Consider the following 26451-nt stretch of genomic DNA (forward strand, 5'->3'; position numbering starts at 1 on the left):
ACATTGATTTCTTTCTGATGCCAGAATACTTAGCATGTATAATAAAGAGATCATTGACAGCATTTTGCAAGTTGGCATTACTGCTTCAAAGAGAATTACAACTACACAAGTTCTTATAGGAACAGGCTCTGCACTCCAAATAGTAGCAGGTGTACAGGTGACCATAACCCTATTAACAGTTAGGAAAGTAAAAACTTGTACTTGTGTCCACTGGAATCAGTTTTGGTTGTATGAAGCGAACAATTGAATTGAAATCTTCAAAAGCAGAGAAGGTTGATGTAATGACATTTCTTCTTAAATTATCGCTTAATTCTACCCCGTGTTGAATGAGCCTTCCAGAAATCCTCTAGGATTAAAAGGGTTAAGCTTATTTAGTTAATCATGGGTGATCAGAACAAAACACCTGGGGTTATTTCTAGCTATTCTTTAAGACTATGAAAAGAGAAATTACACTATAGAACTCTTTACCATAAAAAGATATTGGGAGTTTTGTTTATATTGGGAAACATTTTGGTCTATTATGATGTGTCACATTTTCCATTGATCATTTATTTAGCCTTTTTATTTAATTTTAAATACCTGAAGGTTTATTCAACCAAGACCAGAAATCATAGATTAGACACTGGTTTACGGAGTTTTATTACTGTAATGTGGAGTCAACAACTGGTACAAGCCAAAAGTATAAAATTCATGACATTCCCCCAATAATTCTTGCAACAAAAAAAAAGCAAAAAACATGTATCAATCATACTAAAACCCTTATCTCTTCAAATGCTTGAAAGGGGAAACAAGCCCGACCGTGGCCCACAAAAATGGGCCATGTGTGCTGGAACAAGCGGACAAATAATAGAGATAATATTGTCACAAGAAATGGTCATAACCACACACTCTTCAACCTTATTTTCATCATCGTTATACATGCTGACAAATCCACTTTTGTAAAACTTAGTATATTTTACAGATGAAGCCTGGAATTATGAGGTGCAAGGAAAATTAGAAAAGAAAAGAAAAACATTGGTACTACCATTAAACTTCCATTTTAATATCTCCACAAATTGTGAATACTACAGACAAAGTATAGTCATAATGTAACAATGGAAGGACTCCATGCTAGCATTATAAATATGGAATTATAAATTTAAAACATTTCTGGCTTAAAAAATAAATCTGGTAGTAAAGGAGGCTTTAAACTGCTAGTAAGGTCTTTCCCTGCGCTCCTGGCGGTGATCACTCCTAGTGGAAAAGAGGAAAAATATAAAAAAAAATAAAAAGTTATTGGTTTAATACACAAATAAATCCACTACAATTTTTTTCTTCTCAACTTACTTGTCCAACTTGCCTGGACCACCACGTCTACCACCGCCTCTTCCTCCCATTTGTTCCAAAAGAGGCCCTGGAGGTCCAGGTGGGCCACCTCTCCTTCCTCCACCAAAGCCTCTATCCATTCCACGGCCTCTAAAGCCTCCTCTATCTCCTCCACGACCACCTCTAAACATCCCAGGGCCACCACGATCCATTAATCCTCTGCCTCCCCTCATACCTGGTCCTCCTCTACCTCGTTCACCACCTGAAAATTAGGAGAAGAGATGAAATCGATAAAGAAATTTAACAAAAAAACAAAACAAAACAAAAAAAAAACACCCACAACTACCAAACACAATGTTGGAGAGGTATTTTGTACCTCAGCCCTTAAAGGCCAGATGGGAAGACCTGTCTACATGCAGTGGCCAGAAGTGGCTGAAGTTATGGGAGTTAGAGATGGCACAGTACGATCATTAGCTTCCGTAATTCTGGCCGTTGTGTGTAGATAGGCATTTCCATCTCAGCCTCACCACTAAAGTAATTGGTTGTTGCAGGTAACTTTGTTCAGTCAATACTTGAAGAGCACTGCTGATTATATGCCTAACCATATAGCAATCAGTAGCTGGTAAGATTTAATATTAAAAATGCCCAAATCTAGAAATATATGTTTACATTAACCCAAAAAAATAGTTGCCCTCCCTGTTCTTGGCATTTTCTGCACAACCCTGAAAAACAACAAAAACCACTTATATTAACCCTGCAGGCGACAGATCGTTTAACCCCTTAGGTGACCAATAGACGTCTTTTTACTGACCTGCGACATGAGACTAGCGTTACCCAACAGGTGGCAATCCTGTAACTGTCGCCTGTACACTATAGCTGACAACTTGCTGCATCAGCCACGATCAGTGTTGACACTGACCATGGCCATTTAACCTCTTAAATACTGCTGTCAATGACTACAGCAGTTAGATGGTTAACTTAGTGTGGGGGTTCCCTCTTTAACCTCATTGCCACCCTGAGATCTTGATTGTGTGGTCCTGATGTTTGCCATGGCAGGTAATGGCCAAATAACGGCCTTAGGCTATGTGCCCACGTTGCGGAAATGAAGCAGAAGATTTCTGCTTCATTTCCGCGTGTCCTCTCCCGGAAAAACGCATGCGGAATTCCGCACGCGTTTATTGCGCGTTTTCCACATGCGGAATTGCCTTGCGTTTTTTAATGCATTGCACAAGGCAATTCCGCATGCGGAAACGCAAAATTAATGAACATGCTGCGGATTTTTGAACGCAGCATGGGCATAGAACTTGCGGATTCTCATTGGGGACCATGGGGGGCGGATTACCAAGCGTTTTACAAACGTTTCCGCTGCGGAAAATCCGCCGCAAAAAGGCTTAAATTCCGCAACGTGGGCACGCAGCCTTAGAGTCTGCCGGCTATAGCGGCCTGTACAGAAGTTATCAAAATTTAGGTGGTAAAAATATACTTTGTCTTGTCATGCCACTTTCCATTACTTTCTTAAAAGAACCAGAAGGGTTAATGAACTACCTAAAAGCAATATTGAATAGGTTGAGGGGTGCAGTTTTTAAGATGGTATGACTTTTGGGTGGTTTTCAACATATAGGACCCCCAAACTCCGTTCAAATCAAAACTGAACAGGTCCAATATTAAGTTTTGTAAATTTCCAAGAAAAAGACAAAAAAGCAAAGTTTTGCTACATTAACCCTTCTAAAATGTTAACAAAATAAAAAAACTTTACAAATGGTGCTGATGTAAAGCAGACATGAGGGAAATGTTATTTATTAATGTTTTTGTGTAGTATGACTTGGGCTTAAAGGGATAGTCATTCAAAGTTTGAAAATTGCAAGTTTTAAAACTGTCAAATTTCTGATATTTTTTTTTATAAATAAACGCAAAACATATCAACCTACATTTACCATTATTATAAAGTATCATGTGTCACAAAAAAAATTCTCAAAGTCAATGGGATATGTTGAAGCATTCTAGAGTTATTACTACATAAAGTTACACTGGTCGGATTTTAAAAAATTGATTTGGTCACCAAGGTGTTAAAAGGGGCACTCACTTCTGCAATGGGATGTGAGCAGGGCCGGTGACATCGCATGTAGCACGTGCTTAAGCGGCAGGCACCTATTCTATTAGCATGGGAAAAATGCAAGATTGCTGCTGCTCACACATGCAAGCTGGCATATCTGAAGACGTCACTTCACCTTCTGATGCGGAAGAGAACCAAAAATGCCAAGAACCCATGTGTATAGTGGAAGTTAGGAAAGATCGCTGTCTGACAACAGTTCTCATATGTATGACCAGCTTTAGGCTGAGCAGTCATCCGACAGCCATCTCTCTAAATGACCCCACCCCACCCTCACACAAACATTTGGCTGAGCATTTATGTGTTTCAAATGGGAAAGAAAGCCACTTGCAAACATCTCTGGTGACAGCTTTTCACCTGGATTGGGTGGTTGAATTCAATGCGTATGAGGTGGTTGGGGGGGGAGGCGGACTTTGTAGTCAGACACTGACCAATAAGGACCAGGACATTGTGGAGCTTACAAAAACACAGATTTCATTATATATTTATCTACAAGGGACTGTCCATCTCTTGGACAACCCCTTCTTAAAAAGAAACATGGCCCAATTGGAAATGTAAACCACTTCTACTCTCCACCCGTACAGGCATCATTCCAGCGATGACAGTGCCATGGCTGCCGCCACTCAAGGGACATTATGCCACATGAGTACTGCAGCCAATTAGTAGCCACTGATCGCATCCCTGGAACAGCTCCAGTACAGGAGGAAAGTATAAGCAGTTTTTTTTGACTACACACCGCTTCACTGCGCACGTGCAGGAACCCCTCGTCGCGGCTCACAGATCGACAATGCGCAAGTGTGGGATTTAAATGCAGATTCTAGTGACATCGGCGGGAACAGGCGTGGACGGCGACAAGCCGGACTGAATGCCATGAAGCAACACCCGTATGACTAAACAAGCAGGTATGATACAAGTATATCAAGTGCTTTTTTTTTTGCAAAAGATTATAGTGCCGATTTTAATGAAAAAAGCACAATGCAATGGGGGCAGTTTAGATAGTACAAATGACATGACAGGTTCCCTTTAAGAAACATGCACATTTTTTAAAAGAGCACTATAGTCAGATTCTCATGTCCAGAAAAAAAAAAAAAAAAAAAAAAAAGATTTGGGCAAATATAAAAAGGTTTGGAAAAACGTATTAAGTATGTGACTAGTTCGAAGCAATAAGTGGCTATTCATGACTTCTCAGCAAGCAACAAGAGGAAACAAAACAGGAAAACATTCATGAAATCACAGTGGATATAAAGTGGTAGGAAAAGGTTTCTGTTCCATGCTGGGGGTAAGAGCAGTTTAAAAATAGCTAACGAGTCAGATTACCTGGTGGTGGGAATGGAGGAGGAATGAAGCCTTCAGGTTTGGGTGCCTTGCACTGGTTACACTCAGTCCGCCAAGCAAAATTCTGATTTCCACAGTCACTAAAAAGAAAAAAAAAAAAAAAAATGGAGTTTAAATAAATGGAGAAAAGACATAGTATCACCATTTAACAGACCAGGTTTATTTTCTTTAATATAAAGTCTTACGGGTTGGGACACTGCCAGTCTCCAGCTCTGTGCTGTGCATTGGGGCCACCAACTGGACTACCCCTCGGTGCCCTTGGCCCTCTGGGCATGAATCCACCGCGTTCACCACCTCTGCCACCCATTCGCCCCATAGGACCTGCAAATTAGGTTGTCAATTAATCTCTCAAAGCAATAAAAGATGTAATGTTTCACTTGAGTGCTAAATCAAAACAGAAAAAAAAAAAAAAGACACTTGTAAATAAACTTAAGTAACAAATCTACAGCAACTTACCACCTCTAAGGAGCGGGGGGTGACCGCGACCATCACGAGGCAGCAACCCGCCTCGCATGTTACCAAGAAGAGACTTCTTGCGGGCCAAGGACACTTTCAATTTGTTCCCCTGAAATTCTTTGCCTTTAGTGAAAAAAATAAAATCCATTTAAAAACAAACACATTTTAAATGAGCAGGAAGCATGTAGGTTAACTAAAGATGCATCAAGAATCCATTTAGGTACATAATATATTTCACCCTACCCCCCAAACCAAGACCTCAGGCAGCTGCCATCTTAATGTGTTCAATGAATCACACCATTTTGATGTTTTTTTTCAAGTTCACAGCCTGTATATTAAAAGGGTAAAATAATAAAAAAAAAAAAAAAAAAAAAAAAAAAAAACACAGGCAAAGCTAAAAATGTAACTTTCAGACATGAAAAAATTTCAAGAGCTCTTCCCTTGTCCTATTTAGCCTGGAGCCATTGTTGACCATGAAACACGAGCAGCATTGACCAGGGCTACTTAGTAGTGATCCCAGGAAACATTACATCTGTAGTGTTTGACTGTTGTAGCTTTACCTATGTTGGCTAACAAGTAGCTTATGCCTACTGCTAGTGGTTTTCATAGCCAGAAAAACCTTAGCTGCAGCCTACTAGAGGACAGCAGGTAATCTTGGAAATGAGGGTATAAAATTAAAAACAGACAGATTTTCATAGGCCAAAAGCAAAACATCAGCTTTAGTCAAAGGTCCAAATCTGCTTCTGAACATCATACATTTAAAAGGGGTTGTCCTGGCCAAATCGTTAAGTCTGCAGACTTAGGAACCTCCCCCAGCATACACTGTGCGCGGTGAGGATTCGATGGTTTCTGAGTCATTGTACATAGTCTGCGCCCAGTGGATGGGTTCTGACCAGGAGTATCTCCATACACTTTGCTTAAAAGGCATAAAAATTAAGTTTGAAAATTACAAAATTTTCTACATTTTCACCATATTTCCAATATTTTCACAAATAAATGTAAAAATATCTACCAAAACCCTAGTTAAAGAAAGGGAATCCCCTTACCTGGACCACCTTTGATGCATTCTGTTTTGTGCGCCAAAACACCTCAGAGTAGCCACCATGAATGATAGGACCATTACCTTTGCCCAGGGGTGGGGAACCTCAAGTCGCAGGCCATTTACAGCCCTCAATGACCTTTTATCCGGCCCTCAAGACAGATTCCCGGGGACCACACTGCTTGGGCCGAAAGTTGTAGTTTGACGGCCGAAAGCCCATTCATTTCTTCTTGCTCTGCGAGCATGCTCAAACGGTGTTCACTACTGAACGCTGAGGAGTGCGTGCAATTAAATATTACATCCTAACACCAGTGCCAGCGTCAGGACATACTTTGTGGATGGAGTTAGCGCATAATTTGTACGGTCCCTGAAGGATAGTATAAATATCCAAATGGCCCTTGGCAGGAAAAAATAGAATTAGACTTACCGGTAATTCGGTTTCTAATAACCCTCCACGACAGCACCAAAGGAGGATGTTACCCCACCCCAATAGGGGCAGGAAACACAAAGAGGTTAAATAGCCCCTCCCTCATCCTCCCTCCAGTGTTTTATAAAGGACCACACAAGTATGGTTGCTTCAAATTATATTTATTCTTATTCAAATTAGATGATTTTCTGGCTAACCAAGCCTGGGAGGGAATTACCAGTGCTGTCGTGGAGGGTTATTAGAAACAGAATTACCGGTAAGTCTAATTCTATTTTCTCCAATAACCCCCCATGACAGCACCAAAAGGAGGAGTACCAAAGACTCATGTTTAGGGAGGGACAATGGCCTGAAGCACTTTCCGCCCAAAGGCCAAGTCTTTAATGGAAATTAAATTAAGTTTGTAATGCTTGGTGAAGGTATGGACAGAGGACAATGTAGCTGCTCTACATATCTGCTCGAGGGAAGCGCTAGCCTTTTCTGCCCAGGAGACTGACACTGCTCTAGTAGAGAGTGCTTTCAGTTTTTCTGGTGGTGAGAGATTTTGGATCTGATAGTATTCCACTATTGCTTTCTTGATCCAAGTAGCGATGGTAATCTTTGAGACTTTCTTCCCTCTGACCAGATGGCTGAATAAAGAGGTTCTGATCATTTCTCCAGGCCTCTGTCTTTTGGAGGTCGTGAAGAACAACCCGCCTCACGCCCAAAGTATGGAATTCTTCCCTTTTATTTTTTGGGTCCTGACAGAAGGAAGGCAGAATTATCTCCTGTGACCTATGAAAGTCTGAGACTACCTTTGGCAAGAAAGATGGGTCCAGTTGTAGAATAATCCTATCATCCAGGATTCTCAGATATGGGTCATTCACTGAGAAGGCCAGGATTTCTCCCACTCTCCTGGCAGTGGTAATCGCTACTAGAAAAGTTGTTTTCCAGGCCAATTTATCAAGCTCTATTGAGGCCAAAGGTTCAAACAGTGGTAGTGTCAGACCTTTAAGGACGATATTAAGATCCCAGGAGGGAACGTTGTTGATTATTCTGGGACGCAGACGAGTAGCTGCTGTCATGAACCTTTTTACCCATCGGTGTTCGGCTAGGCTCAGCGCCGTGATCTGAACCTTGAGGGTGCTGGGTCTAAGCCTTCTTCAGCCCCTCTTGTAGAAAATCCAAGATCTGGGTCATGTCAGGATGCCGAAGATCTGGTATATTTGGTTTATACCATGTTAGGAAGGTCTTCCATATCTTGCTGTATATGGAGTTTGTGATTTGTTTCCTACTTTTTTGTAGGGTATGAATTACTCTGAGAGTCCCTTGGCCTTCAGGATTGTGAACTCAGAAGCCAGGCCGCTAGATGGAGGTTCTCTGGATCTGGATGGAGTATTGGACCCTGATGGAGGTTTTTGATTGCTGGCAGAATGAGGGGTCCTCCTATGCTTAGACTGTTTAGTGCACAGAACCAGCTTCTTTTGGGCTAAAGTGGGGCTATCAAGATTATCTTGACCTCCTCAGTCCTTACTTTCTGTAAGGTCTTGGGTAGCAATATAATTGGGGGAAAAGCGTAAGCCACATGGAAATGCCACAGGTGAGCGAATGCATCTGTCCCCAGGCATACGTCGTTTGGATCTAGGGAGAAGTATTTTTCTGCCTTGGTGTTCTGGCGTCTTGCAAAGAGGTCCACCTCCGGACGACCCCATTGTCTGGTCAGCATGTGGAAAAGGTCTGCGTCCAGCTCCCATTCCCCCGGATGGATATTCCTTCTGCTCAGAAAATCGGCCTGGATGTTGTCTGAGCCTTATGTAATGATCTGATAAGGAATGAAGATGTCCTTCTGCCCAGAAGATTATTCTTGCGGAGATACTTTTTAGATTCTCGTACCTTGTACTCCCTTGATGGGACAGGTGAGCTACGGTAGTCATGTTGTCTGAATAGACTTACGTGTTTGCCCGTAATGATTGGAGCCGATACTTTGAGTGCCTCCTCCACTGCCTTTAACTCGCAGAAGTTGGAGGATCTCCTGCTGGTCTCCTCTGTCCAAACTCCTTGGAAGGTGGTTTGAGCGACGACGGCTCCCCATCCCGTCTTGCTGGCGTCTACCGTGACTTATCAGAGGGAACTGAGACCACGGAACCCCTGTTCTTAGGTTTCTTGGGCTGAGCCACCATGACAGGGATGTCTTCACATAATGAGGGATCATGATCTTCCTGTTTAGGGAGTCTGGGGATCTGTCTCACTGTGCAAGAATATGGGTTTGCAATACCCTGGTGTGAGCCTGAGCCCAGACTACGGATTGAATGCAGGCTGTCATGGAGCAGAGGGCTGACATGGCAAATCTTAGGAACACCCAGTTCAGGATCTTCAGATTCGATATCTTGGATCTCAAAAGTATCTGTTTGTCCTTTGGTAGGCGGAGTCTAGTAGAACACCCAGGAACATTTTTTCTGTGGCAGGGACCAGGTCTGACCATTGAGAAATCATCAACCACCCTAGGGTGGTCAGGATTTGGATTGTTCTTTGCAGATCTTCCTGGAGTGATTCCACCGAGGGACCTACTAGTAAGAAGTCGTCGAGGTAGGGAATGATGCAGATTTTCTCTTTTCTGATAGAAGCCACTACCTCTGACATAATTTTGGTAAATATTCTTGGTGCTGAGGATATCCCGAACGGCAATACGTTGAATTGAAAATGTAACGTTTGATCCTCTTGAACCACCGCAAACCTTAGAAATTTTCGGTATGTTGGATGTATATAGACGTGATAGTATGCGTCCTGTAAGTCGATGATTGCCATCACATATCCTTGTCCTATCAAGGGAACTGCTGATCTGATGGACTCCATTATGAATCTTCGGTAGATGATGTATTGGTTTAAGGGTTTCACATTTATTATTATTCTGTAAGTGCCGTTTGGTTTTCTTATCATAAACAGGCGTGAATAGTGGCCTGTGTGTCTTTGTTTTTGGGACCGGTGAAATAGCCCCCAAGGATAGTAGGTCTTTTAGGCCGGACATCAGTGCGGTTTTTAATCTCAGGGAGGTTAGAAGAGTTATCCTCACTTTTCTTGGAGGATATGAGGAGAATTCAATCTTCACCCCTTCTTGAATTACCTTCAAGACCCATTGACTGGGGCAGATCTTTTGCCATTGGGGAAGGTATTTCATGATTCGTCCCCCCACTGCTCTGGCGTCAAAGCTTCTGTTGTCGCTGTCCTTTTGGGAAAAAAATATTCCTATCTTTCCCTCCTTTGGGGTAGCTCCACCAGCCAGACTTCCCTTTCCCCTTGTACTGGGGATTCTGCTCCCGAGGAGGGTGAAAGGGGGTCTTCTTGTAGTGTCTGGGTTCTGGCAAGGACTTCTTATCAGCCGCCTTCTCCAGGAGGTCGTCAAGGGCCTGGCCAAACATTCTCCCCTGAAGGGAATTGTACAGTTTTATTTTGGAGGCCACATCACCGTTCCACGATTTCAGACATAGTGCTCGCCTTGTGGAGTTCGATAGGACTGCTGCCCTGGCGGTTACTCTCACAGATTCCGCTGAGGCATCTGCCAGAAAGTCAGTTGCCTTCTGCAGAAAGGGTAGGGAAGCTTGTATCTCTTCTCTGGATGTGCTCATAGCCAGATGCTCTTCAAGTTGGATGAGCCATCTCGACATGGATCGTGCAACACACGTGGAGACTACAATTAGTGTTCAGAAGGGCTGCTGATGTCTCCCAGGATTTCCTGAGAAGGCTGTCCATCTTGCGGTCCAGAGGATCCTTCAGTTGCGATGAATCCTCGAATGGAAATATTGTTTTTTTTAGCGACTCTTGCCACTTGAATATCGACCTTAGGTATCTCGGTCCAACATTTTGAGGTTTCTTCATCTACCGGAAACCGGTCTTTCAATTCTGCTGGTATATTCAGTCGTCTTTCAGGATTTTCCCATTCGTCCAGGATTAAATCCTGAATGTTTTTGTGTATCGGGAACACCATCTTTTTCTTTGAACAGAGACCACCGAACATCTCTTCCTGGATTGATCTAGTGGGCTTCTCTTCTTCCACCTCCATCGTTCTTCTTACTGCAGTGAGGAGGTCTTCCATAAATTCCGTCGAGAAATAGTATTTCTTATTTTCCAGACCTCCTTCTGCTGGGCTGAGTTCACCTTCCTCTATGAGGTCTTCTTGTAGGGATATTTCGTCCTGGGAGTCCAAGTCTCTTCTTTCTTCCAGGGAAATCTTCCTCTTAGCCTTTGGAGGAGAGTCAGAAGTGGATAGGGAAAAGGAGGCCAATGAAGATTGAACTTCCTGAGGGACTAGCCCCTTGATTTCATCTATGATGGATGGCTGCTCTTCCCTAATAATCTTCTCCGTACATTTCTGGCATAAATATTTTTTGTTTGAAGATGCTTTTTTTGTGCATATAGCACACTTGTGGCTAGACTTATTCCCTGGTGCAGAATCATTGTCCCCCTAAAAAAGAGGGAGAAGGGTAAATAACATACCAATTCTAACCTGCACCTAGGAAAGGACCCCCAGTGCCAGACTTACTGGGGCTGGAATCGCGCTGGGCTCCGCAGACATGAAGATAGATTCCTGGCCATCCAGTGAGTAAATATACAAAATGGATTAGGTCCTACCTTGGATGTCTTCTGTCCAGGGCTCTTAAATAGGCGACTGGACACAGAGCTTTCTGTCACTCCCTAGGTAGGGGTGTGGGACGGCTCCTCCCCCTTGGTCCAATTGGTGAAGCAGGAACACCTGCAATCACCTGCGGGTTTTTTTGCTTTTTATTATTTCCATTTTCAGAGGCCCCCATTGTCCTAAACGTACCGGAAGTAACCTAAGGGACCCTGTTTCGGCGTCCCCCATCACTCTCCAGCCGATTTTACGTAACTGCTTTCCAGGGTGGAACGCAGACCGGAAGTGACATCAGCGGTCCGCGTCACTTCCGGGATCCAGCGCGCGTCTCTCCCGCTATGGAGAACGCCGGAGGCCGTCAGAGGGGGGAGGAGCTGGGCTGGAGAGCTCGGGGAGACCTCCAGCCCGACACCCACCGGACCTTACCCGCAGGCACAGACTCTATGGGGATGGGGGTCCCGAGTCCAGAGGAGACCGGAGCAGCATAAGGGGAGGAGGAGAACACCACTCGGTCCCAGCTGCCCAGCTTAAAAGGTATGCTGGTTCTCTGCCGCCATAACAGAGCACCCTGGATGACCTCTTCATCCCAATAGGGACAGGAAAAACACTGGAGGGAGGGGCTATTTAACCTCTGTGTTTCCTGTCCCTATTAGGGTGGGGCGACATCCTCCTCTGGTGCTGTCGTGGGGGGGGGGGGGGGGGGGGTTATTGGAGAGAGAAAAAAAAAAAGATTCCCCACCCCTGCCGTTGCTACAGTATGCTATAAAAACATTGACTACTTTTGAAAGTATTCAGTCATCTAAACTATCATGAATAAAAAAATTACGTATCAACCTTTGTATGTGAAGACTGTAGATACAAACCATCAAACATCTCCACAGCAGTCTTTGCAGAAGGTGGATCCTCAAATGAAACTGTTCCATCACCCTTTGGTTTACCAGTCTCCTTGTCTGTAAATATGTTCACTAGAGGCTGTCCTGTTCTTTTGTTCATCTATAAAAAGGAAATGAGATCATTAAAAACACAACCACACAAGTGTAACTATAAAAGAGTACATTCCCAAACAGCATTTCCACTGTTGACCTCCCCTTTATTGGGCACCACGGTGATAAGTCTTATGAAGGTAGCAACATACTCACCTGTCGCAGTCTTCCCCCAGTCCATTCCAGCACCATGTGACTGCATCTGTAACCTCCAGACCACCATGTGGAGCAGTGGTTACTGTCTCAATACAAGTCTATGAGACTCAAAATGAGCCTATCTAGCCTTGCTCGGAGTCTCAGACTAGCACTGAAAATTCAAAAAAGTAATCTCTGCTCCACACAACCACCATTGTTTGGCAGTTCACAAATGCAGTCACTCCGTGCTGCAATAGACCATAGTGCCACAGAAACCGGGAGAAGGCAGCAATCTGAATATGTTACCACCTTCAGGACACTTACATACGACCACTAAGGTAAAATCACTGGAGTGGGGCTATAAATGTTGTCTGGGGAATGCACTTGAGCACACAAATCAAGATCTGCTGCTGGCAGCTTCCTTTGCAATTGCCAGCCAATGAAGACCCAGATGTGCTTGATGGGAAACAAATCCAGAGCTGCTCCATGGCATAGTCGCCTGTTTAGGCCACACAGGCAGCTCAATACCAAGAACAGGCAAGCCTGGGAGTTGTCTTGTTGAAAAAACGCTCCTAGAACTTTGATAGTACAGCCTTTTCCTGAATACGTTAAGCTGTTAAGTGTACGTGGGATGAAGACTACAAGGGTCAGGCTACTATACATTGCCACACCACACCATAATCCCAAGAGTAGGACCGGTGTGATAATCCCTCGTGCACGCCTCTTCATGGCGCTGTGCACGCCTCCTCCAGACCAATCTTTGGCTATAATTCTGTCCAAAACAAAACTGGGACTCTTCAATGAAAAAGGATAGTCCACCATTCCAGTCTTTTGCTGCACCATGACAGCCTGCAAGTGGTGTTGTGATGTCAATCTGACATCTGAATCTGGACCTCTGGTATATAATCCAATGCCATGCCAACACCTTCTGAAGGTTTGTCTAGACACTGACACCTTAGGCTTGATGTCCAATATCACCTTCAGTACAGAATGGATCAATTGTGGAATCCGTGGTACAGCCATTTCTACAAAATGTCCCAGGAGCCATGCTGCCATTGCCTGCAGCATCTCTAGATTCAATCTCCCATGGAGCACATCTGGGATGTCATTGTGACTTCACATTCCTCAGACAACCATTGATAACCTCATAGATAGCATGCAAAGGCTTGAAAATGCATACATTTCTGCATGTGGTGCGCATACTCTATACTGAAGAAAATAGAGATGTTCTGTGCCCATTTTTTCATCATTTGCATATCATTACTGTGCAGCAATTCTGCAATTTCCATATTCCACGACTTTTCTTTGTGCTACAATTTCAATTTTGAAGTGTATCGAGGGGACTGATAATGGGACCTACAGCTCAAAAATGCACACACACTGACACCTACTAGTTACTGTAACTACTCTACTTCTAGGGCCCTGGCTACACTTTGTACCTCAACTGTTCCAAGAATCAGCATAGGGTATTTGTAACTTATTACCTAAATTCCATAAGGCAAATGATCCCTAACTAAAGCTTCTCCATTATTAAAAATACAACTTATTTACCAACTTAAAAAAATATATAGTGCAGTATTAAAATAATATTTGTGTTTGTTTCTACAGTCCATTGTGAAAGTATTTGGCCCCCTTGAACTTTTATACCTTTTGCCACATTTCTGGCTTCAAAGATCTAAAATTCGAATTTTTTTGGGCAGCATCAACAAGTGGGACACAATCGTGAAGTGGAAAGAAATTTATTGGAAATTAAAAACTGAAAAGTGGGGCGTGCAATATTATTCGGCCCCCTTGAGTTAATACTTTGCTGCGATTACAGCTGCAAGTCGCTTGGGGTATGTCTCTATCAGTTTTGAACATCAAGAGGCTGAAATTCTTGCCCATTCTTCCTTGCAAAACAGCTAGAGCTCATCGAGGTTGGATGGAGGGCGTTTGTGAACAGCAGATTTCAGCTCTTTCCACAGATTTTCGATTGGATTCAGGTCTGGACTTTGACTTGGCCATTCTAACACCTGGATACGTTTATTTTTGAACCTTTCCATTATAGATTTTGCTTCGTGTTTGAGATCATTGTCTTGTTGGAAGATAAGTCTCTGTCCCAGTCTCAGGTCTTTTGCAGACTCCAACAGGTTTTCTTCCAGAATGGTCCTGTATTTGGCTCCTTCCATCTTCCCATCAATTTTAAACCATCTTCCCGGTCCCTGCTGAAGAAAAGCAGACCCAAACCATGATGCTGCCACCACCATGTTTGAAAGTGGGGATGGCATTTTGAGGGTGATGAGCTGTGTTGTTTTTTTACGCCAAACATATCGTTTTGCATTGTGGCCAAAAAGCTCGATTTTGGTTTCATCTGACCAGAGCACCTTATTCCACATGTTTGGTGTCTCCCAGGTGGCTTGTGGCAAACTTCAAACATGACTTTTTATGGATATCTGAGTAATGGCTTTCTTCTTGCCACTCATCCATAAAGGCCAGATTTGTGCAGTGTACTGATTGTTGTCCTATGGACAGACTCTCCCACCTCAGCTGTAGATCTCTGGAGTTCATCCAGAGTGATCATGAGCCTTTTGGCTACATTTCTGATCAGTCTTCTCCTTGCTTGAGATGAAAGTTTAGAGGGACGGCCGGGTCTTGGTAGATTTGCAGTGGTCTGATACTCCTTTCATTTCAATATGATCGCTTGCACAGTGCTCCTTGAGATGTTTAAAACTTGGGAAATCTTTTTGTATCCAAATCCGGCTTTAAACTTTGCCACAACAGTATCTCGGACCTGCCTGGTGTGTTCCTTGGTCTTCATGATGCTCTCTGCACTTGAAACAGAACCCTGAGACTATCACAGAGCAGGTGCATTTATACGGAGACTTGATGGGTTCTATTTATCATTACCAGTCATTTAGAACATTGGATCCTTAGAGATCCTCACTGACCTTCTGGAGTGAGTTTGCTGCACTGAAAGTAAAGGGGCCGAATAATATGGCACGCTCCACTTTTCAGTTTTTAATTTAAAAAAGTTAAAAATATCCAATAAATTTCGTTCCACTTCACGATTGTGTCCCACTTGCTGTTGATTCTTCCCCCAAAAATTAGAATTTTATATCTTTATGTTTGAAGCCAGAAATGTGGCAAAAAGGTAGAAAAGTTCAAGTGGGCCAAATACTTTCACAAGGCACTGTATATAATCTTACCGTAAATCATTTTAGATTATTAATTTGTCTTCAGTGGACAGAATCCCACTTGCAGCCTCATTTTCCCCTGACGTCAGTTATGGCGAAACATGTTGGGTGCATGTGTGCATGTATAATACACAGCCACCCTCTCCATGAATTGGTAGGTTAGTGCGTGGCTGTTTGCATCAGTATTGTGCACCTGTGCTCCCCCGCCTTTATCATGGGGGCCTGCTGCATCATGCTAGGTTGTTGGTAAGGCTTTATCTTTTTCTGTGGTGGTCTAAGAATAAGCAATAAGTTGTGGTCCGTAGCCACACCAAGCAAATCGATAATAGATTCAAATAATCTGAATAGTCCCAAGTTGATAAAGGGAATTTGGCAGTGGTGAGTCAATAGTGGAACTGAACCGCTTGTGGATGGGTACAGTGGGTACGGAAAGTATTCAGAAACCTTTAATATTTTCACTCTTTCATTGCAGCCATTTGGTTAATGAGAAAAAAAAATGAACTTTTTCTTATTGAAGTACATTCTGCATCCCATCTTGACTGAAAAAAACAGAAATGTAGAAATCTCTGGAGCTGAGCCACAGTGATCTTGTGGTTCTTCTTTACCTTTCTCACCAAGGCTCTTCTCCCACGATTGCTCAGTTTGGCTGGACAGCTAGGTCTAGGAAGACTTCTGGTGGTCCCAAACTTCTTCCATTTAAGGATTATGGAGGCCACTGTGCTCTTAGGAACCTTGAGTAATGCAGAAATTCTTTTGTAACCTTGGTCAGATCTGTGCCTTGCCACAATTCTGTCTCTGAGCTCCTTGGGCAGTTCCTTTTGAGCTCATGATTCTCATTTGGTGTGACATGCACTGTGAGCTGTGAGGTCTTCTATAGACAGGTGTGTGCCTTTCCAAATCAAGTCCTGTCAGTTTAAACACAGCTGGACTTCAATGAAGGAGTAGAACCATCTCAAGGAGGATCACAAGGAAATGGACAGCATGTGACTTAAATATGAGTGTCTGAGCAAAGGGTCTGAATACTTATGACCATGTGATTTCAGTTTCTTAAATTTGCAAAAAAACTACACTTGTTTTTTTTCGGGTTGCAGAGTGTACTTTAATGAGAAAAAAAAAAAAAAGACCTTTAGAATTAACCAAATGGTTGCAATGAAACAGAGTGAAAAATTTAACCACTTCGCGCCAGAGCCTGTTTTTGCCTTCGTGACCGGGCCAATTTTTTCAATTCTGACCACTGTCACTTTATGAGGTAATTACTCTGGAACGCTTCAACGTATTCCCCTGATTCTGAGACCGTTTTTTCATGACATATTGTACTTCATGATAGTGGTAAAATTTCTTCGATATAACTTGCGTTTGTGAAAAAATCGGAAATTTGGCGAAAATTTTGAATATTTTGCAATTTTCAAACTTTGAATTTTCATGCCCTTAAATCAGATATGTCACACAAAATAGTTAATAAATAACATTTCCCACATGTCTACTTTACATCAGCACAATTTTGGAACCAAAATTTTTTTTTGTTAGGGAGCTATAAGGGTTAAAAGTTGACCAGCGATTTCTCATTTTTCCAACAAAATTTACAAAAACATTTTTTTAGGGACCACATCATATTTGAAGTCACTTTGAGGGGTCTTTATGACAGAAAATACCCAAAAGTGACACCATTCTAAAAACTGCACCCCTCAAGGTGCTCAAAACCACATTCAAGAACTTTATCAACCCTTCAGGTGCTTCACAGGAATTTTTGGAATGTGGAAGAAAAAAAATTAACATTTAACTTTTTTCACAAAAATGTTACTTTAGACCCAATTTTTTTTATTTTCACAGGGGTAACAGGAAAAAAATGGACCACAAATTTTTTTGTGCAATTTCTCTTGAGCGTGCTGATACCCCATATATGAGGGAAAACCACTGTTTGGGCGCACTGCAGGGTTCGGAAGAGAAGGAGCGCCATTAGACTTTTTGAATGTAAAATTAGTCTGAATAATTAGCAGACGCCATGTTGCGTTTGGAGAGCTCCTGATGTGCCTAAGCAGTGGAAACCCCCCACAAGTGACACCATTTTGGAAACTAGACCCCTTAGGGAACTTCTCTAGATGTGTGGTGAGCACCTTGAACCCCAAGGTGCTTCACAGAAGTTTATAATATTGAGCTGTAAAAATAAAATTTTCACATTTTTCCCACAAAACCGTTTTTCATCCCTTAATTTTGCATTATCATAAGGGTAATAGGATAAATTGCACCATGAAATTTGTTGTGCAATTTCTCCTGAACACGCCGATACCCCATATGTGGAGGCAAATTACTGTTTGGGCACATGGCAGGGTTTGAAAGGGAAGGAGCGCCATTTGACTTTTTGAATGTAAAATTTGTTTGAATAATTAGCGGACGCCATGTCACATTTGGGGAGCCCCTAATGTGCCTAAACAGTGGAAACCCCCCACAAGTGCCACCATTTTGGAAACTAGACCCCTTAGGGAACTTATCTAGATGTGTGGTGAGCACCTTGCACCCCCAGCTGCTTCACAGAAGTTTATAATATTGAGCCGTAAAAATAAAATTTTCACATTTTTCCCACAAAAAATGTTTTTCATTCCCTAATTTTGCATTATCATAAGGGTAATGGGAGAAATTGCACCATGAAATTTGTTGTACAATTTCTCCCGAGTACGCCGATACCCCATATGTGGGGGAAAACCACTGCTTTGGTGTACGGCAGGGTTCGGAAGAGAAAGGAGCGCTATGTTGGCTGGGATAGGTTGCAGACACCATGTCACATTTGAAGAGTCGCTGACATGCCGAAACAGCAGAAACCCCCACAAGTGACCCCATTTTGTAAACTACACCTCTCAAGGAATTCATTTAGGGAAGTAGTGAGTATTTTTTAATTTTTAAATGTATACCATTGGGCAGTGAAAAAAGCATAATTATATTTTTACCACAAAAAAATGTTTTACCCTCAGATTTTACATTTTCACACAGGGCAATGGGTAAAAATGGTGCCGAAATGTGTCACACAATTTCTTCTAAAAGTGTCAATACCCCATATGTGGCTGTATCGTACCACTTAGCCATACGGTGAGATTTGAGGGGGAAGGAGCGCTATTTGACAATTGGAGAACAAATTATTGTAGAATAGGCATTTGGATTTGGGAGCACAAAATTTTCTGAATTTCTTTTGGGGGGCAAGGGCCATTTTGCTTTTCCAGAGCCTTTCTGCTACCAGTAACTTGGAAGTCCCTTATATTTTTAACAGATGACGGACCTGAGTGGGAACTAGCTTTTTTTGAGGACTGAGTTGAAGCTTTTATTGGGAACATTTTACGTAACATTTATCCGGCGCTCTAGGCTGAGCACTTATATCGGGGTTTCCATCTAAATTCCAAGTGATGTAATTCAGATGAAACCCCTGCGGGATCCATTCACTAATGAGGCAGCAGAGTTACTCTGGACTCCGTCTGGCCTCTGTTTAGCGGTGTCCTTTTTTTCAGAAGTGCACAAAACTGTGGTCAACCGCACTTTTATGCACGCCTAAAACAAATGACACCGTGGGATCCCAGGCTAGACGGCATCCACAGTGGCCTATATCTGTCTCATTACAGGGAATCTTCCGTCATGGGTTCCGGCTGAATCATGTATTTCAGAGATTTACACGGAAACTCTGGTGTAAGTGCTCAGCGCAGAGCGCAGGATAAATGTGGGCAGAGCCTTACTGGGATCTTTGGGGACATAATAAACAAATCAGTACCAGGTGAAGAATTGGTTTTATTTATTTTTTTACGCCGTTCCTCGTGTGATATAACTGATTAGATTACTTTATTCTTCGGGTCGGTGCGATTACAGAGATACCAGATTTATATCGGGTTTTTATGACTGACAGCTGTCACACACTAAAAGACTTTTTTTTGCAAAATCTAGTTTTTGCATCACCATATTTTGAGAGCTATAATTTTTCCATATTTCGGCCGACAGTCATGTGACGGCTTGTTTTTTGCGGACGAGTTGACATTTTTATTGGTACCATTTTTGGGTACGTGACATTTTTTGATCGCTTTCTATTCCGTTTTTTGGGAGGTAAAATTAACAAACAATTCAGGAATTGTTTTTTGAGGGTTTTTTTATGCCGTTCTGCGTGTGGTAAAAGTGATCAGGCAGCGTTATTCTTCGGGTCAGTACGTTTACAGCGATACTACACTTACTGTATTTTTTTTTATGTTTTGGCGCTTTTACACAATAAAACAATTTTATAGAAAAAAATATTTTTTGCATTGCTTTATTCTGAGCGCTATAGCTTTTTTATTTTTCAGCTGATGGAGCTGTATGGCAGCTTTTCTTTTGCGTAACAAGGTGACGTTTTCAGTGGTACCATTTTTATTTCTATTTTGTTTTTTGATCGCATTTTTTTCCACTTTTTGTTTGGCGATATGATGAAAAAGCATATTTTTTTGCTCCGTTTTTTATTTATTTTTATTACGGTGTGCACAGAAGGAGTTAATTAGTGTGACAGTTTTATATAGCTCGGGTTGTTTCGGACGCGGCGATACCAAATGTGTACTTTTTTTGGTTTTGTAAAAATATACGGATTTATTGGTTTAATATTTTATTTATTTATTTTTATTTATTTTGTGATTTTTTTTTTTAATAGTTTAAAAACTTTTTTTTACATTTTTTCTTAGTCCATGTATGGGACATTAATTTTTATTTTTCTAATCACTGATCTCATGTAATGTAATAGACATGTATTACATTACATTACATGAGATCTTCCCTGACTGTTTCAGTCAGAGTCTCCTGTCTGGCTACAGCTGCAGCTGAGCCAGACAGGACACCATATATGGCAGAGCTGGAGGCGGTCATGTGATCTCCAGCTGCCATAGCAACCCCAGGTCCTGGAAGGACTCAGAGGTCTTCGGAGAGGTAAGTTGACGACCCCCTCTCCTACTGCTGTCTCCTATATGCCGCGATCACTATAGATCACAGCATATAGAAGACAGGTAAGGGTTAACATCACTGGGACCTGATCTAATCAGGTCCTGATGATGTTCCCTGTCAGAGCTAACGCTCTGCACCGGAATCGCAGCGCTTGCAGGACCCTGGGGGTCCTGAGCGCTGCGAGACCACCCACCGTTTTTAAACGTCGGCGCTGCACAGAGCCCAGCAAGCGCCGACGTTTATCTACAGTGGGCGGTCGGGAACCGGTTAAAGGGGTCTGAATACTTTCCATACCCACTGAGATAGACACCTCAAAAAAAAAGGGAACACTCAAATAACACATCCTAGATCTGAATGAATGAAATATTCTCATTGAATACTTTGTTCTGTACAAAGTTGAATGTGCCGACAACAAAATCACACAAAAATCATCAATGGAAATCAAATTTATTAAGCAATGGAGGCCTGGATTTGGAGTCACCCCCAAAATTAAAGTGGAAAAATACACTACAGGCTGATCCAACTTTGATGTAATGTCCTTAAAACAAGTCAAAATGAGGCTCAGTATTGTGTGTGGCCTCCACGTTGCGGTATGACCTCCCTACAATGCCTGGGCATGCTCCTGATGAGGATGCGGATGGTCTCCTGTGGGATCTCCTCCCAGACCTGGACTAAAGCATCCGCCAACTCCTGGACAGTCTGAGGGGCAACGTGACGTTGGTGGATGGAGCGAGACATGATGTCCCAGATGTGCTCAATCGGATTCAGGTCTGGGGAACGGGCGGGCCAGTCCATAGCTTCAATGCCTTCATCTTGCAGGAACTGCTGACACTCCAGCCACGTGAGGTCTGGCATTGTCCTGCATTAGGAGGAACCCAGGGCCAACCGCACCAGCATATGGTCTCACAAAGGGTCTGAGGATCTTATCTCGGTACCTAATGGCAGTCAGGCTACCTCTGGCGAGCACATGGAGGGCTGTGCGGCCCTCCAAAGACATGCCACCCCACACCATTACTGACCCACTGCCAAACCGGTCATGCTGAAGGATGTTGCAGGCAACAGATCGCTCTCCACAGCGTCTCCAGACTGTCACGTCTCTCACATGTGATCAGTGTGAACCTGCTTTCATCTATGAGATAACATGGCGCCAGTGGAGACTTTGCCAATCCTGGTGTTGTGTGGCAAATGCCAAGCGTCCTGCACGGTGTTGGGCTGTGAGCACAACCTCCCATCTGTGGACGTCGGGCCCTCATACCACCCTCATGGAGTCGCTTTCTAACAGTTTGTGCAGACACATGCACATTTGTGGCCTGCTGGAGGTCATTTTGCAGGGTTCTGGCAGTGCTCCTCCTGTTCCTCCTTGCACAAAGGCGGAGGTAGCGGTCCTGCTGCTGGGTTGTTGCCCTCCTACAGCCCCCTGGTGTACTGGCCTGTCTCCTGGTAGCGCCTCCAGCCTCTGGACACTACGCTGACAGACACAGCAAACCTTCTTGCCACAGCTCGCATTGATGTGCCATCCTGGATGAGCTGCACTACCTGAGCAACTTCTGTGGGTTGTAGAGTCCGTCTCATGCTACCACGAGTGTGAAAGCACAACCAACATTCAAAAGTGACCAAAACATCAGCCAGAAAGCATTGGTACTGAGATGTGGTCTGTGGTCCCCACCTGTAGAACCACTCCTTTATTGAGTGGGTCTTGATAATTGCCAATAATTTCCATCTATTGTCTATTCCATTTGCATAACAGCATGTGAAATTGATTGTCAATCAGTGTTGCTTCCTAAGTGGACAGTTTGATTTCACAGAAGTTTGATTTACTTGAAGTTATATTCTGTTTAAGGCTGTGTGCCCACGATGCGTTTTTAATGCGTTTCTGCAGCTGCGGAAACGCTGCAGAAACGCATTAAAACGCATGGTAGAAGGCCTGCCATGTCCCCCAATGATAATCCGCATGTGCTGTGCATATGCTGCGGAAATTTCCGCTGCGGATTATCATTGCGGAAAAAAACGCAGCACTACCAATTATTTTGCGGAAATGCTGCGTTTTCGCCGCCATTGACTTGCATTGGAACGCACCAATTTCGCAAGACTGCATCTGTACTTGTGCAATTGGTGCGTTCTAATGTGCGAATGGTACCCGGTTGTAGAGGAGAGGAGAGTCATCCACACCCAGGTACAATTAAAAAATATGTAAAAAAAAAAAAAAGAATAAAATAAAAAATAAATGTATATTTACCTTCTGGCGGCCTGCGGTGCGCTCCTCCTTGCTTCCCGGCACTTTGCAGTGGATTGAAGGACCTGCGCTGACGTCAGAGTCATGTGACGGGTCAAGCGACGCCGACGTCGGCAGGTCTTTCAATCCACCGCTGCGGGCACCGAGTGAAGCAAGCCAGCGCGGGCCATCGGAGGGTAAGTATATTTTTATTTTTTACCACTCTCTCGGGTCACACTATATAAATCCATGCAGTTTGCATGGATTTATATAGTGTGACCTAGTTGTCACAAGCACTTTCCAAGTGATGCTAATCGCTTGGAAAGCGCTTGTCAATCCGCATGCGGAAATGTCAGTGAATAACGCTCCATTTCCGCATGTCCCTGGCAGGAAAACGCATGTACAATCCGCATGCGTTCTTTTCTGCCAGGGAGATGCAGAAACGCTCAGGAATAAATCCTGAGCATTTCTGCATCGTGGGCACATAGCCTAAGTGTTCCCTTTATTTTTTTGAGCAGTGTATATGTATATATAATGTTTGACACTGAACACTGTCAGTGCTAATAGTCAACTAAGTGATAACAATATTGAGTCCCATATTAATATAGGGGATAATTGGAATACTGGAAGTGAGTTATCGTACTAGAAGGAGATGTCCTCTAGTGGACGTAATCTTGAAAGTCAATATAGGGATTCTCTCCTCTGAAGACAAATAATCTAGGATGATTTACAGTAAGATTATAGAGAGACCAACACAAGTATTGTGATTTAAATACTGCACTATATATATTTTTTAAAGTTGGTAAAAAGTTATATATTAATAGAGAATCTTTAGTTAGGGATCATTTGCCTTATGGCAACTGGCTACACTGTGGGCTTTGTAGGATGTCAGTGATTTTTCCATATACACTCAAGGAAAGAGGGGGAAAAAAAAAAGGGAGAAAAAAAAAACTGACAAATTTTACCATCAGTTATTTCCTTTTTTTAAAGAAAAAGATGACAACTTCAAGCAGCATCCATGCGCAGATTATTTTCATGGCCCCTTCAGTGCCAATGCCTACATGTAGTCTACCTACTTGTAACTTATTTGAAAAATGGTCATCCCTACAAAAAAAATTAAAACCATAACGATTTTCTGTGAGTGGTCTTCTATACATTTGACCAGTCGATTTTTTACACATTGTGCCAAAAGGAGCAGAGAGACACAAGACAGCAATGGATGTCAAAACAGTCTGAACAAATAGCAGCATTTATACAAGGGACTGTACAATAAACATATGTAAAACACTGTCATTTTAATATATTAGCTAACTAAGACTGATATGAATGTGTTTGGCAATGAGCAAACAAAAAATTGGTAATATTTATTGTAGATATAAGTGGACAAAGATCTGTTCTAATTGTTTGAATAAATTTAGAATTAAAGGGGTATTCCCATCTCCAAGATCCTATCCCAATATGTAGTAGGTGTAATATTAGAAAATGCCTCCAATTAGAAATGTAGTATAGTATTTTTGATTTGCTGTGTCTCTTTCCTCATGTGCAGGCATCACAGGACCTTAGGTATCCATGGTTACGTCCACTGATAAGTCAGTTAGCTAGTGGTCGTAACCATGGATACCTAAGGTCATGCAATGCCTGCACATGAGGAAAGACATAGCGAATCTGAAAAACTATACATTTCTAATTGGAGATATTTGCTAATATTACTATTACACCTACTACATATTGGGATAGGATCTTGGAGATAGGAATACCCCTTTAACAGAAATATTAAAAGCCTAAAATGCAAAACACCTACCTTTCTAGATCTAATGTAGTTAAAATGGCTGCAAAATGGAAACCTACAACATACCGCTGTGGTGTGTTTAAAACTGCAGAATAATCATATGGCGGCATGCACTTGGCTGTGTAGAACAGAAAATATACACAAAAGGCACTACTCACCTTCACATCGCCAGAGTCTTTGAAAAATTCTACTATCTCTTCAACCGTCACATCATCACTCAGGCCCTGCACATAGATTGTGTTGTTCTCCGGTTCCTCTTCAGGTTCCATAGGGGGCACTAAATAACAGGAGTTTAAAAACAAAAATAAATAAAACATTGCACTTGAAATTAAACATTGTCTGCTGGGAACGTTAAGTAGGTGAGAAGACAATATAAATTGCAGCTTATTTTTTCTTCAAAATGTACTTACTAAAATCAAGATCAGGGCAGTCATCCAGAAGACCTGGCAGATGAAAGCACAAAGAGATAATCACTTGAATAGAAGACGCAACCTGTGCTACACAAAAACATTATCAAAGCTAGATAAGACCAATGTAAGAAGGGGGCTTCAAGGGCACACAAGTAGGGGCCAATATAAGAACCATCTCTGGAGGATTGGTTCTTTAATACCTCAGAATTTATAGGGATTAAATAAACCCCTCAAACCATACAAATACTGCACAATTACCACAACCTACTGCTAAAGGAGTATGGTAGCAGTAAAAGGGCAAGCATTTACGTGTCAACAAGGATCCTTAACACTTAAAACCAGGAGTTGGAAAAAGTTTGTGTGCCCAAGTGTGTGTAGATTTCACACCCAATGTTGTGCAGTCATTTTCGCTTTCCCCGTGTTACACACAATTTTGTATCCATTTGTGTTAGCTTCCTGTGGTCTAACCACATAAACCATGTATACCCCTCAGTAATGCCGGCCAGAACCTTTTGCACATGAGACATTTTACACCATGGTTTTAATGTGACCAAAGAAAAAAAATGTAGCTAAAAAAATTATAATCAATATTATAAAAAAAAGGGAAGGGACATTGTTCTGTGTTACACTACCCATTTGTAATACTCAAAAACTTACCACCAGGCTTACTGAAGCCAGCTCGCTCTCCACCGCTGCTGGGAGAATAAAGGTGAAGAAATGAAGGCCTTTTCCCTTTAAAGAGCCATAAAGCATTCTGGGCCTCGCAGGGGGTTCATGGGTACAGAGCCGGCAGTGGCTTAACATGTCCGTACAAATCATCTCAGCGGAGCACTAATCTTCTAAGTATGTTGTATCGTTTTAAAGTCCTTCCTATACATTTATACACTTCTAAACGGTGTACTTTTAAAACCTTAATGACTGTATTAAGCGTGCAATGCTTAGACATGAAGACCACCACAAATGTCCAGAAATATTACATTTTTTTTTTATCATAGATCACTGTCATTTAAAGTTAATTTGAATAGGACCCATGCCAGTTGTCCCAACTATCGTATGCACCAGGGGCATGGTGAACATTACATAAAACTCCCTACAGATGAAACCTTTTATTCTGAGGTTTAGAAGTCAGATAGGCAGTACCCAAAGAACACCTTTATGGTACACCAACAACCAATGAGAAGCATTGCACCTTTAATTTCAGTAGTTCCAGCTTTATTATAAAACATTAAAGTTGATAAGAATTTCTGCCCTTAAAACCTTTACAATTAAGAGTTTACAGATCTACAATGGAAATTTACATAGTTGCATTAAACCTTGGACCATATAACTACTCTGAGATTTACATTCTAGTATATTTACATAGTATTCTGATTAAACTAGTGATCTGATAAAATTAGATATTCTCTCCATTTAGACATCGAGTCCCACTTTTCATTATGCTGCCGGCTGAGTGGGTACTTTTAAGAACTGATGTGTATACAACGCTCTCACTTTGTAACCTGTGGCATATAAATTTGACAAAGCATGTTAAAATAAGGG

At 42.3% G+C, this 26451-nt stretch overlaps 1 protein-coding gene across 4 annotated transcripts in view; it reads right to left on the reverse strand.

Moving 5' to 3' along the window:
* Positions 1–622: 622 nt before the first annotated feature.
* The window catches only part of EWSR1 (EWS RNA binding protein 1), a 58591-nt gene continuing 32762 nt past the window's right edge, over positions 623–26451 (reverse strand). The window contains exons 9-17 of one of the 4 annotated variants that reach the window (XM_073671849.1): positions 25570–25607; positions 24913–24945; positions 24661–24779; positions 12139–12268; positions 5207–5329; positions 4936–5071; positions 4733–4830; positions 1340–1567; positions 623–1233 (exon numbers count right to left, since the gene is read on the reverse strand). In XM_073671849.1, the coding sequence (XP_073527950.1) occupies positions 1139–1233; positions 1340–1567; positions 4733–4830; positions 4936–5071; positions 5207–5329; positions 12139–12268; positions 24661–24779; positions 24913–24945; positions 25570–25607 (1000 nt within the window). In that variant the 3' untranslated portion in view covers positions 623–1138. Of the gene's footprint in view, positions 1234–1326; positions 1568–4732; positions 4831–4935; positions 5072–5206; positions 5330–12138; positions 12269–24656; positions 24780–24912; positions 24946–25569; positions 25608–26451 lie in introns of those variants that run through there. The other 3 variants (XM_073671835.1, XM_073671825.1, XM_073671842.1) reach the window with 3 other exon arrangements.

Source organism: Phyllobates terribilis, unplaced genomic scaffold (assembly GCF_046119375.1).
Source record: "Phyllobates terribilis strain yellow unplaced genomic scaffold, ASM4611937v1 Scaffold_1__5_contigs__length_1240528914, whole genome shotgun sequence".
NCBI lineage: Eukaryota > Metazoa > Chordata > Amphibia > Anura > Dendrobatidae > Phyllobates > Phyllobates terribilis.